The 14,253-nt window shown below is 29.8% G+C and overlaps 1 protein-coding gene across 1 annotated transcript; it reads right to left on the bottom strand.

Annotated features, from left to right (window-relative positions):
* Positions 1–1,895: 1,895 nt before the first annotated feature.
* senju (UDP-galactose transporter senju) lies at positions 1,896–11,762 on the bottom strand. Its single transcript, XM_014415819.3, has 7 exons — positions 11,388–11,762; positions 11,203–11,320; positions 11,025–11,071; positions 9,413–9,552; positions 7,165–7,341; positions 6,855–7,049; positions 1,896–4,986 (listed from the first exon to the last, which is right to left on the bottom strand). Exons 1-7 carry the CDS (start codon positions 11,476–11,478, stop codon positions 4,699–4,701), a joined length of 1,056 nt encoding a protein of 351 aa, XP_014271305.1. The 5' UTR covers positions 11,479–11,762; the 3' UTR covers positions 1,896–4,698.
* Positions 11,763–14,253: the final 2,491 nt, after the last annotated feature.

Genomic DNA, 14,253 nt, shown 5'->3' on the forward strand with positions numbered 1-14,253 from the left:
ATAAGAAAACAGTAGAGAAGGGAATGTAAAAATATGAGAAAAAAATAAATTAACCGTAACTGTAAAAATGTACAAAATTTTACCGACTTTGTGAAGATCTGAAAGCCAAGTGCAGGGAGTGACGCGTGTCAACGGCCAATTTTTTAGTAAAAAAATACGTTGGAATAGATGACGGCCAAGCGGAAAAAGTCAAGAATACGTTTACAAGTAACATTACTTAGATGTGTTAAAGTACGAAACATAAAGATTGAGGACAAATAATTTTAAAATATTTAACATGGAGGGGGAAAAATAACAATAATAATGTTTTAATAAATTAAGTATTTGGGAATATGCTAATGATGAGTTCTCTTTGCTGGTTTTCAAACTGATGGAAAAGCTTAGAAAAGAGATAAGTATTTTGTCATGGTTGCGGACTGTGGCAAGTATAGAAAGTATGAACAAAATTAAAGGAATGGTTTAAAGGTAATGAATGTTTTGAGGCAAAGAATTATGTTAGAAGAATATTTGTGTTGTGTGGTGCAGTCATTTAGGTTTTTGGTTTCACCAATGTAAGCGGAATTGCAATTGAAAGTGGAGCAAGGGTAGGATCCTTAAAATGCGAGTAGATTTGAGTTTGCTAAAAGATCTGAAAGCAATTCAAAAATTAGGTATATCTGAAAGAGAGGAGATGTATGGTAGTGACGAATAATATATTCAGGTAACATCCAATCCTGAATATGTACAAATGGAGGACAGCCCGCACTACTATTGGCAAATGGAATATGAGGACAATACTGGCCCAGGTAATGGTATTTGCGGATGACATTGTCCTTATAGCAGATACTAAATAGAACCTACAACAAGCAGTAACTGAATGGGAAGCTGAGCTAGAAAGAAAGGAAATGACCATCAATGTCAGGAAAAGCTAAATAATGCATATTGGCCGGGAACAGGAAAACGTTGAAATACTTTACAAAGGTGAACCAATAGAAATGGACGAATACACTAGGAACAGTGATCAGCAAGAATGGAAAGGCAGACCAAGAGATCCAATAGGATAAAAGACAAATGCAATATAGTTATAGAGAAGAGGGAGGTAAAGACGAATGTTCAAGTACATGTATTCAAGGCTGTATACCTACCTACCCTCCTTTATGGAAGTGAAAGCTGAGTATCACTAGATAAGCACCTAAGCAGAATTACTGCAATAGAATTGATGGGCTTGGTTTGCCTGGACAGAGGCACCTCCACACTGAAAGGCACTAAGGAAGATGAGAAAGAAAGAAGAACGTCCAACACTTTTCACACTCCGCTATACCTAACGTTTGAATGAATTATTAGTAAATTAAAATATTCATATTTATTTATTATTTTTGGATTATATAACTTTATATTTTATGTCTTTAGTCTAGTTATTTTACTTGCATATGTACTTAATTACCTACATATATGTTTTATTTCCCACTTTTTTCATAACTTTATTTTAAATAATTTTCACTTTGTACATGTATTTACAAACAAGATTTTCGTATTTATTATATTATTTATTCTTTCCTCTTACTTAATTTTAATACTTCTTTTTTCATACAGTCTTTATCTTCTTATAATACTTAGACAATGTACATGTCTTTCAACACTATTTATGAATCTATAATGTTAGTTATTTTCTAATCATTGTGAAATTCCTTTTACTTATTATGGTTCTTCACTGAACGCAACCCCAATCTTCTCAGGTATATAAATAAATAAAATTTTGTAGTGAGATGTGGTAACCATGGTAAAAAGCAATAATATATAATTTAAATAAAATACATTATTAAAAATATAAACATTACAATACATATATACATAGGATTAAAAAGAAATAATTGACACAATTATCCTTGGATCTAGGTTCTGTGATAAAATCATCAAAATATTTAAATCAATTTATTACAAAGGTTTTATACATAAACATGTCTTTATTAAATCAAAAGATCTTTGAAAATCTCACTGATAATTGAACGTTTATTTAAAATATATATATAAATAAAAATTTATGATTTATCATAAAAGGTTAACTTAAACCTGTATAATTAAATACAAATTAAAGATCTATAAAACATTTGAAGGGTTCAGGCGAGAACGATCAGATTCCATTTTATTTAAATTCAAGCTAACAGTGACATATGTAGGGGATAATGAAAGTTTTCTTTACAATTATTCATTAATTTTATAAAATTAACACTGAAGAACGGAGTTCTTGGTTTTAAAAAGAAATTTATATCCAATACTTTTATAGGACAGAATAAAAAGTATAAAATGTGATCCTGATTTGTTTCTACCAGTGCCCTTCCTTGACTTATATCTCTGTGATTTAATAACAATTAAAGCTCCAATAACATACCATATGGATTGGTGATAAGGTTTAACTTTGGTATAATAACAAAAATAATAATGTTGACCACTACATCCCATGAAAGGTCAGAGGTTCAATACTTTGTAAGAAAGTACTGTTTGTTGAACAACAGTTATATAAGAAGGTGATTTTTTCAAAATCACATTCATCCGCCAGGTCTTACCCACTTATAATTGCTGGGTGGGTACCAGGAGAACTCCTGAATCCACAATGTTGACTCATGGCTACAGTAACAGAATAAATAATTATTTGCCACAGCCTGATTTGAGCCCAGGCCCTTGGAGTTAGTAGCCCGGTGCATAACACACTAAGCCACCCCACTCCCCTATAACTTTGGTATAATTAGAAAAATCAATGGTAACTAGACTAGTTGATATACTAGTTAATCGTTAAATGTTTTTAAAACAACATTCATTAAAAACAAAACAAAAAACATGATTGATTTATTTTATGTAAAATTTAAGCATAAATCTAGCTTGAACTTTAAATTTAAAAAGCACTAACAGTATGTCTATATACTTCAAGCTGTGACACTTTCTAAGTCCAAAAAAAACAAAACAACAATATTATTTTTATACTATGAAAAAAATGTATCATTCTACACATTTATACATTTATTATAGGACATTTATTTCTTTTCAATGATCATTACGTAGAATACCAATCTAACTTTATGTAACAGTGAAATTTCTTTTAATTCGTCTCTAGAATGACAAGTTGATTTTTTTTATTTATAAAAAGATCTTTTCAGACTTATAAAGTACCACAGCTTAAGTGACCATACAATAACTTTTAAAAACAAATACAAAATTATTTCAATTGACTAGAAATTATCATATTTTATTTTTGATTTAGTAAGGAACATTAAATTTTTAATAAAACTGTTACAACTTTATAGCCTTATGCCAAAGCTATGTACGGAGTAAGAGTTGAAATTTTTAGAAAGGTTAGATTTTTTTAGTGAGAAAAGTTATTAACTATCTCTTATACTCTGTATACATTTTAAGTTGTCAGGTCCCTATTCAAACACTTGCTTCCAGGGATTCAACCTTTGCCTTTCAAACAAACACATAAAAAATATATATATACAATGATTGACTAAAATTTTGAAAAGCTAATAAAATACAGGAAGACTATATGATAAATCATTAATTAATCACAAATTTAGCTATATTTCTAATCATCTATAATCATTTCATTTATTGTTTCACTAGATGATATGAGATGACACTGAGACAATGCAAGTTGGGATGTCACGTTAAGCTCTAATTCAAGTTGGTTTAGGTTCGATCCTAAGTCATTTGAAGAGTAATTGATGAAGTATTTCTAAATCTATACCATTGCAGAATATCAACGTAATTTTGGTATTTACTGGAGGAAGCGATTTTAAAAAAAAAATGTTCAAATAACATTAGTTCTATTTGGTAAATCCAAATTATCGATGTCAAACCAAATTAAAATTTCACTATAAAAACTGGACAAAAATATTTTTCAACAGACTAAAAATAATTTGGACCATGTAACAACAAGATCCTATTATTTAATTAGATGTGATTCATTTAAATTTAATCTAAAATGTATTTTTAGAAAAAATTGAGTAAGGAATAAAACATCAATGATTTTTAATCTAATTATTTAAAGTACAAACCACACATTATGAGTCTTGATATGAATGGTGTGGATAGGATGAATCCTAACAACTCAAGAAAAATTATTTTCTTAATTATAAACGTAAGACATTCAAAGAATTAATTATTTTATAACAATTACCTCATGACCAATCACAAACAAGTTTTGAATTCTAAATCAGATAATCTATTCATGTAATAGGACAATTAAAGATTATCATTTCAAGGAATAATTAATATTTAACTTACCATTAAATGGCTAGTTAATGATTATTATAAACATCATTAACCATTAAATAGTTTTAAATGATAATAAATTATCAAACAAAAGTACATTAATTAATAAACTGCTTAGCAAGTTCAGAACTACTTCTTAAAAATAACCTCATTATAAACAAAAAATCTACTATGGATATAAAAATATAATATACTTAAATTAGATTTTACAAATCTGTCCTTCTTATTTGTAAAAAACAATACTATTGACATCTCAACACAATTAATGTAATTGATTGCCAAAACTTACACAATAATAAAATCAATACTGATCTTTAAATAAGTTTCTTTTCTAAACTGATATGTAAAAGGTACATGGTAAATACTAAAATACACAATAAATCGATTAAACTAGTTTGTCAATATAAAAAGTGTTTAAAATAATACTTTTGAAAGGTTTTAGAAAAATACAGATTATACTATACTTTCACTTTTTTCTAACAATTTTTCTCGATCCTCTTTCCCTCTCACTTTAGCAGTACTTACTGGATTTTGGCTGTATATTACAGTTGCTACGGTAACAACAAATATAGACAAAACTGTATTCAAATATATTGGAATAGAAAAAAGGACTCTAGATAAAATTGCGGTAAATACAAGTTCAAGCCCAGATGCAAAGGTCTTCAATATTGAATTGAGATACCGTAGAAAGAAGCTCGTTACGATGCCAATGGCTGCATTATTAAATATCACAAGAAAGACCTAAAATAATAATAAATTAGTAACTAACACTTAAATTACAAATAAATTATCTGAAATTAATGAGAGTATATTTATAAAATTTATCGGAATACTTTAAATAACAAATTAACTCAAGAAAATTTAGGTTTGATAATATTGAAGATCTGTTTCACAAAGATGTGGTCCCATCAGCTTCCCGGTTCGGGGGACAACTTTGCACTATTCCATGTTACTCAGTTATAGATATATCTCAAGTCATAGTAATTACTCTGACTATATAGGGGGAAAAAAAGAGAAATGGCTAACATACTCTCATGTCCATTCCTATGAAAAACATATGAAACACTATACAGAGGTGTGTTAGGTACCATTTGTAATTTCCTACAATTTCAAAATGTTTCAAATCTTGAATTAAAAGATTCATTTTTTTTTTTTTTAAGAAGAGTTACAACAACTTCTAATCATAACTTTTTTGTTGAAATATTCATTTTGACCTATACCATGTCTTAAAAATGAATTAGAATAAATGAGAATTGGCCCATTAATGGAGCTAACTGTCAATGTAGTTACCCCCACCCAAAGCATTATCCATTACTACCATTTCCTTATTCTGAAATATGATAAAGATTTTTAATTCACAATAAAACAAGTTTCATACAGAAGTATAAATATCATGCCTGGAAACTAAAATGAGCAGACAGTATTAGTTTTCAGTTATCTTTTGAAGAAAATGTGTGCAGAATTGCATTCAATACTTGTTTAAGCTTGGTATGTAAATGCTCTTGGTAAATTACAGTGCAGGGAGTGGTTTAAAAATTCAGAAAAAGGGATTTTGACATGAGAACTGAAAAACCATCCTGAAAGTTTGAAGACAGTGAATTTCAAACATTGCTGAATGAGGATGACAATAAAACACAACTCAAAGATCAATCAAAGCGAGATGAGAAACCATCTTTATAATTTTGTAAACCATGGGAAAGATCCAAACAGTACAGAAATGAGTTCCATACAAACTAAATGAAAGATAGTAGAAAACCAAAAAAACCACTTGCTGTTGCACCAAATGTTACTTGCTATGTACAATAGAAAGTCATTTCTCATTCGAAGTAATACGATGCAAAGTGGATGTATATCAAAAATCTTAAACATAAAAGATCTTGGATGGACAATAAACATCAACTGCAATGTTAAAGCCCTATAAACGGAATGGTTTGATTTTGGTACGATCAAAGTGTGTTATCTATTATGAGGTGATGAAAACTGGCAATACTGAAGGCGTCCAACAACAAATGATCAATTTGAACCAAATATTGCATGAAAAATGATCAGAATATAAAAAAAAGAAAAGAAAAAAAAGGCAATTTTGACTTGGGAGACGCGAGCTGACACACCAACTTTCTTTAAAAATAAAGATCAACAAAGCCTAAAATAGTTTAACCTGCCTTATCAAAGGTAATCAACTCAGCAACTGTCAACTGGACTATTGAATTGCCTCACGGAATGTTTTGACCTCATACAGACCTGGAGCACCGCAATTGCTACTATATATTTTTGGCAACTATAAAATAGACATAGCTGCTATCTAAGAGATCAGGTGTTTGGGATAGGATATATATATATATAGAAAGAGGAACTATACTATATATTACAGCTGTAAGGACTGTCTCCACATTTTTGGTACTGGTTTTTGATGTTGGTAGGAGCCATTGTATTTAGTTCTTTGTAGCTCTGAAGAAGAATTACAATGTGGGCTGAAATTTCGGAATTAAATAATTAGTTCCTACTATTTTGGTGTTTTTCTTGACAGTCAGACAGAACATCTTTACTCAATTTATTAATGGTCAACTATATCTATATAAATTTTTAAAAATAAAAAATACTTTATTTACCTTAATGTTATTAAAAGGAACATAAGTTTCATGATCAAATAACTTATTAATATTTCCACCAAATGTTAAAATAATCACAATACATATTATAGAATCAAGATATTGAAAAATATTTTGTAAGTAGAGACTAAGGTTTTCACTATGTGATTTTAGCAGGTACTCATTATAAACACCAGCTAGGCAAGAGCAAGCCACCTAAAAAATAAAATTTTACATTTAACATTAAAAAACAAACAAAAAGGAAAAGTAGAAAAAGGAATAATTAAAGAAAAAAAAATGAAGTATAGCATTTTAAAAACAGTTAAATAACCTGAAGTAAAAGCAACATAGAACTGAAAGATGCGGATAGACTGAGTTGTTTTCCCTGTGCTTGTTGGGCTATTTCAACTGGAGCATCGCCAAAATTAATCACCTTTAACATGCAACCAGCTGTTAAAAGGACTAAAGAAAACCATTGTTTTCCACTTAATTTTTTGTTGAATATTACCTATAAAAAAAAATTATATAAACAGTAAGTAAAAACTAGAACAAACAAAACTAGAACTGATTGAAATAGGATTTGAATTTTAGTTTGAAATATTAGATAAAAAATAATCGTACTAGAAATAAATAAAAATTTGAATAGCTGTGACTGATTATATTACAAATATACTTATTTTGTATTTATTATCATGCATAAATAGATTAACTTTTAGTTTTTTCTTGTTCTTACTTTCTTGGTAATAAGTAAGAAACTATGAGTTTCAAAAAAATAGATATTTTTTTTATTCCTTCTAGAACTGAAACAACTCTTTCATCAATTGCTGATAATTCATTTGTATGAAATCATTGACAGATCTGACCAAATTAGGGATGATCAAGGGAAATCTTTATCATCACAGCTAAACTTAGTGACAAAACCCTTGTACATCACTTTTAATTGTCACACTCTGGACTTTAATTTTCTTTTCCTCATATATTGATATGAACAGTTTATGTTGCAAGCTGGGCGATTTCCTCAATAGGAAATGTTGCTTGGCATAAATTGCTGTATACTCCTAGATTTAAATTCTTGAGAACCAAAAATATTTCACTTGATGATGACGAAATTCTGTGACTGAGCAAATGATGATCTGCAGTGCAGCATCTGGTTATTTTTCTTCTGTTTTGATACATTTCTTTTTTTTTAAAAAAAAAAAAAGATAACAATTTGTTCTTTTTTATTTTTCAGAGGATTATTAGTTGACCAAATGTAATTAACTGTGGGACGATGGTCTGAGTAGCATTCAAAAACGGTACACAAAGAAGCGAATAAATAGAATTAAATTAATAAAGAAAATTATACTAATTAATAAATTAATAGTAGTAACAAATACAATAAAATTAAAAGAAGGGAAGAGTGAGGAAATAAATAAGGTGCAAGTAGGGTGCAATAATACCAAAAGGGACAATCATGGGGTTTTCATTTAGCCCAAATGAAGCCTTGTTAAGAGGGGTTAAACTTTGGTTACAATAATATAAACTAACTATATATATATATATCCTTCTTTTTTTTTCTTGTTTTACTGATTTGACTATTCCTAACCTAACAAACTTCCTTCTTAACTTTTTCCATATTTTTTTCCCATTTCTTTCTAATTATTGTTATTTTAATTTTTTTTATTCTCCTGTCCTATTCTTTCCATCTTATTCCATATCTGAAGTATTGCAGTCCCTCACTATTGTTTTTATTAATAGTTAATACATCTTTTCTACATTATATCACCTTCTATATGTTGTATAGTCCATCGTTATACTCTTATTGGATTATTCTACTTTTTAGAAAGAATATATTTTTTGTTCTCTAGTTTATTATATAGTATTTTAACTTAGTATTAATTTTATACAATTATTCTCATTTCCTTATAATAATTTTATAAATTTAATATTTTTATCTGATTTTTCTTGCTACACACAAATTTTCTGTTACACCTAAGCAGTTACCTCCAACAATGCCATGCCATTCATTCACATCTTTTATTTTGGTTCATTGCTTGAAAGTGAAACTAGTCAGGGTGTACTCAAATCATCATCTTTCATTTTTAAACTACGACAACCCATAAAGGGTCAGGGTTTCAGTACTTTGTAAGGAACTACTATATTTTTATAACAATAGTTATATAATGATTTTTTCAAGATCACGTTCAACTGCTAATTTTTTCTTCAACTAAGGGGTCCCATTTTATGGGGCTGGGTGGTCCCCAGGAGGGCTCCAGAACTTACACGGTTGACGCGACTACAGTAACAGAAAGAGTGATTACCTGCTACAGATGGATTCGAACCCGGGTCCTTAGAGTCATTTTTATTTACTTAATTACTTTTATTTTTAATCCTCACTCGACTAAGCCAGTCACATATCTCCTTTAGTCACATTTGGTCAAAGTTTTGTAGGGACCACTTAGATTGGATACCTACTATTCAATAAAATGGTTATCAACCATGTTGTTCCAGTTACTAGAGCTCATATTAAATTGTTTGAACAAAATAAAATAAAAAAAGAAAAGATTAAAACAAAATAATCTAATGTACTTGAAAATTACTTGAAAAACTACTCCTGTTGCTACTACTCGAAGCTGGAGAGCAAGGAAATAAGTTGTTGGATCAAATGTGGAGAGATTAATATATGACAAATTGTTGTAAATGCAATAAAGACCAGCAGGCACAAAATAAAGAGCTGCAACTGAAAATTTAAACCATATATATAAAATTATAATATTAAAGAGCTAAAAATAAACTATAAGATGAAGATACAAGGGAAGTTACACTATAATATATCGTTATGATAGTGATGAATAAAATGTAGAAAGGATAGAGCAGGAATAAAGAGCTAGGAATTAGAACTAGGAATAGAGCAGTTATAAAAAGTATTTGAACACTAAGAATATGGATTTATTCATCCAAACTCATCCAAGACCAATGTTTCAAACTCAGCTCATGAGTTAATGAAGTTTAAAATAAGAAATATTTAGATGGAAGCAATAGGAGGTAATAGAGATGGTTGTGGACAAAAGATTTAATAACAAACCGTTAGGGAGCAATGTCACTTAATAATAGTAACCAGGCAGCAATGTAAGATAACTAAAAAAGAGTATAAGTTACAGGTTACACTAAGAGATAATTGGCATAAAGGTGACCAACCCTGAGCACCAGATGGCCATGAGTGTTAAAGCAACACCTAGTAACTTCGAGTCTGAAGAGGAGCCGATTCACAGCTGGCCTGTGGGGATTGAAATTTCTTTTATGGCAGACTCATAAAAAAAAAAAAAAAAAAAAAACCTAAAAAGAAGATCCATGTATTAAGAAAATGTTGCTTTTATCACTAGCACAGTGACTTTTGAAGTGGACATTGTAGGAAAGTATGTTGGATTAGGGATTGGCAAGTGGACTGAGCATTTAAGAGGAGACCAATAGCAAAAAACACAACTTATACTGAAGAAGACTCTATTCCGAGAAGAATGTTATAGATTCTAAAAAATTGCAAAGTAGACTATGTAGATCTATTAAATATGAATCAATATACAGTATAAAATAAAAACAGATTTAGTAAAGCAATTGGAAGTATAAGGAAACATCAAAATTTTCATATAGAAATGGGAGGAAATATAATTAAAATATTTTTTTTTTTTAAATTTGAAACATGAATTTGCCAGCAATTATAAAATTTTGTGGTGTGCTTAAAAAGGTAGTAGTCCCAAGCATTATTCAAATATGTCTGGTGCAAATTTACTCTACAAAATGAGAAAAGTCAACCATAGTTGTAAGTTATAGCCTGATATCATGAGATAATTTGATTATATACTAATTCAGGGCCTGACTTCAACTGATAAGAGGTTCCTCTTAAGGAACACATGTCGAAAGCTCTGATCCAATTAAAACAGCAACAAAAGAGGTGCAGATTACAAACCATAACAAAGAACACAGTGTATAAGTCTATACATGCCCAACCAGTGTCTTTGAGTGACACTTGTGAGTTACCAACTTTAAAATTGACATTTCATTAGTAATTGTTAAATGTTAATGTTAAAAAAATGTTTCAATTTGTATGGAACTATGTTATGAATGCCAATAAAAGTTTCAAATGACAAAATTGTTAAAATAGGGTGAACAATGAGAGAATAAAGTACCCATTAAGGTTAAAATTTAAATACTCACCTCGAGTATTTCTCGATGTCTCACTCACTATTGATAAAAAGCCATGTCTGAAAGAAAATTTATTTTCAGTACATCAAACATATCTTAACCATCAACTAATTCTCATTTTTTAACTTTAATTAAACCTCAACTTAATATATATCTAAACACCAAAGTTACCTATCACAGAAAAACTTACTGAAAACTGTATCCAACAATACATACAAACAGTTTAATTCCTTCAGTTAAGAAGACAGCAATTTCGGTATCATAATTATATTTGTTATCAGATTTTTGGGACTTGGTGACCAACCAGCCTAAAACAACCAATTTTAAATGTGTAAATGTTATAATATGTACTGTATCATTCAAAAAAATATTCACCTTGGTTGACAAACAATGTAATATACAACAAAAACAACCATAACGACCATTTGGATGGAAACATTTCCAGACAGCTAAAAAAACCTAACATTGTGCTCACTGAGTTATATCAAATTTATAAGTTCCCGTTTATCAACTATTCGGTCAAACGACAAATAACCAGAAGCAAAAAATAACATAACGCGATTAAATTATTTTAAGAATAACATTAAGGTAATGAGATAATAAAACTTTTCATTGTCATTTTTTTATTGCATGAAATTAATTTCAAGGAGAACATCTTATCTCACCGCTATGATAACAGCCTTAGTACCCACTCCATCAACCGACATCGGCTTTATCAGTGTAGCGAACCGGGAATTACTACAATCACAGGTGAATCCAGCGTTTCCACCCTATTATTTTCAAATTTCCCTATTGGTTGGTCTAATTTCCCCACCTTTTGCCTCTGCTAAAGCCTAAATATCCCTCATTTTTTCCCTCCTTCCCTAATATAGATAAAAGCACATCACTGCTTTGCTTTGATTGTGGAAAATCTGTAAAACTGGTGTGTTCATTTTATTTTGAATGGGACGTATTCCAAGAATAGTACCCTGGGCTGAAATTTCTTTACTAAGAAGATCTTTTAGCAGACAAAGCTTATGGTGCAACCTATGAAATTCATAAAACACAAAATAGGTCGAAAACATTCCCTACAACTCCAACTAAAAATGTCATTTTTCAATGAATAAAATGTTGAGCATTTTGAAACATTAAGTAATTTATTATAATTTGAAGTTAACAATAAGTTTTCTTTTAGTAACAATACTGTTTTTAGGTAACTTTAGATTTAAAACGGTTGTGGGCAGTAATTATTTTTTGTATTGAAAAAAATTTAAATTTTGGAGAAAAGTGACTGACAATAAATTATAGTTTTTTCACCATTTTTATCGATACTATAATTAATTATATTTCATCCTGGATTTACACGTTTTCAACCTGCCGCAAATTCGATTAGAACAGTATTTATTTGCTTTGGCTTAAGTATTACATTATATAATGACAAAAACTTACATGATATAGGGTGACCTATAATTTTGTCGGGAAGTGTAACTCCCGCTATGCCACTAGAACTTAAGTTCAAAACTATGATTCACCACATATTCACCAGGTTACCAACCTATTCTAGCCATTGTAGGAAGGTTTAAATTTATTACTTGGGTCCTCCACAAAATAAATTTCGTCCTATCCTGGCCGAATTCGATCCTGCACCATCAGCCTGAGCGGGTTGAAATTTATTTTGGCTGAACCCACGTAATGAGTTTCGACCTTCCCACTCTAGACAGAAAAAGAATAGTAAACTGTAGTGGAATTACCCCGTGGGCCAGAAATGGCTATATCTGGTCTAGATTAAATGGTAAAAAAAATTTAAAAGAAGGCTAAAACTTTTTTAGTTTATTATTTGTTTTCTTTTTTTGTGGCCACTTTGTATGTGCATTTCAGCTGAATTCAAACGAAAAAAACGTGTCTCACTCTAGGATAAATAGAGATATACTAATTTTAAACTATTTGTATGCTCTACATTTTCTTGTCTTCAACAACTCATCATCTAAGTAATAAGGAAAGTAATTTAAAAATTCACAGCGATGAAGTGAAAATATACTTAAAACGTGTCTTTATAGCCATAAAAGTTTATTAAGGAAAAGATACTAACCTCATTTTTTTTTCTATAGTTCTAGCAAATAGTTTTTAGTTCTTCTATAGCACAACATGCTGTAGAAATTTCAGTCATTTAAGTTTTGTCCTTTTTAGAATCTAAAATTTCCAAAATGGCACAAAGTCATTTTCGACATTTTTAAAAGTAGAATATCTTAAAAGGGACCAAGTGAAAGATTATTATAAAAATTATACTCTATACTCTACCTCCAGGGCTAACGAAAGAGTTTGATGTGGGGTTGTACCTTATGCTACAAATTTACTTGTTTAATAATAAATATGGAAAAAACTTCATTACTTCGTAATACTTCCGGGATTCTGAAAAGGGCAAAAACCTTGAGTGGCCACATCTTTTACTAGAAATATATATTTAAAAAATCAGAATATTGATAGTAAAGACTACGTAATTGTCATTGATATGACGAGTTTAATAAAAATTGTTGCAGCCTTATGGAGGAAATGATTTAAAAAAAATTGTTATATCGATTATATTAGATGAGACTTCCTGTAAGTCTATTTGGAAAAAAAAGTTACGAAAGTATCCTCAAGGAGTTTAAATGCTTAATTTTATTTTCATTTTCAAGCGAGGGTGCTCAAATACACACACACACACACACACACACACACACACACACACACACACGTACACACGTATGTACAAACTCACACATGCCGTTTTCCTTGACTTGTTTACTTTGACTCAGGGGACCATAAAATGTTTATTTCAGCTGAAATCACATTTCATCACTAAACAATACTTCAGAAAAAATGCAATTTGCATGGTTATCAAGGATATGTACATTGAAAATGTGTAAACTTTGGGATCTGAGTTATGTAACTATGATTCATTACATTTTAATCCCAAGTCACGTTCACAGCGAACTAAGTACTTCTCGCTGGCTGTTGGTGTAAAAGTATAGATGTAATGTATAGTATAATAACGGTTATAATAATAAGTATAACAGCCAGTAGGAAGTTGTCAGTTCGGTTTGAACTTTTTGAATCTTAGTTTATTGCATAACACAGAAGGGGATTAGTAACCTTGTATTCATAGAAGGAATTTTGAATAGATTTAAGTATGTTGATATTTTCAAAAGAAATTTAAAAGAAAGTACAAGAAAAATAGGGACTGAATCAAATTTAAAACTCAATCAGTACAGTGATCTTGATA

This window comes from Halyomorpha halys, unplaced genomic scaffold (assembly GCF_000696795.3).
Source record: "Halyomorpha halys isolate HHAL.00 unplaced genomic scaffold, Hhal_1.1 Scaffold8.1, whole genome shotgun sequence".
Lineage (NCBI taxonomy): Eukaryota > Metazoa > Arthropoda > Insecta > Hemiptera > Pentatomidae > Halyomorpha > Halyomorpha halys.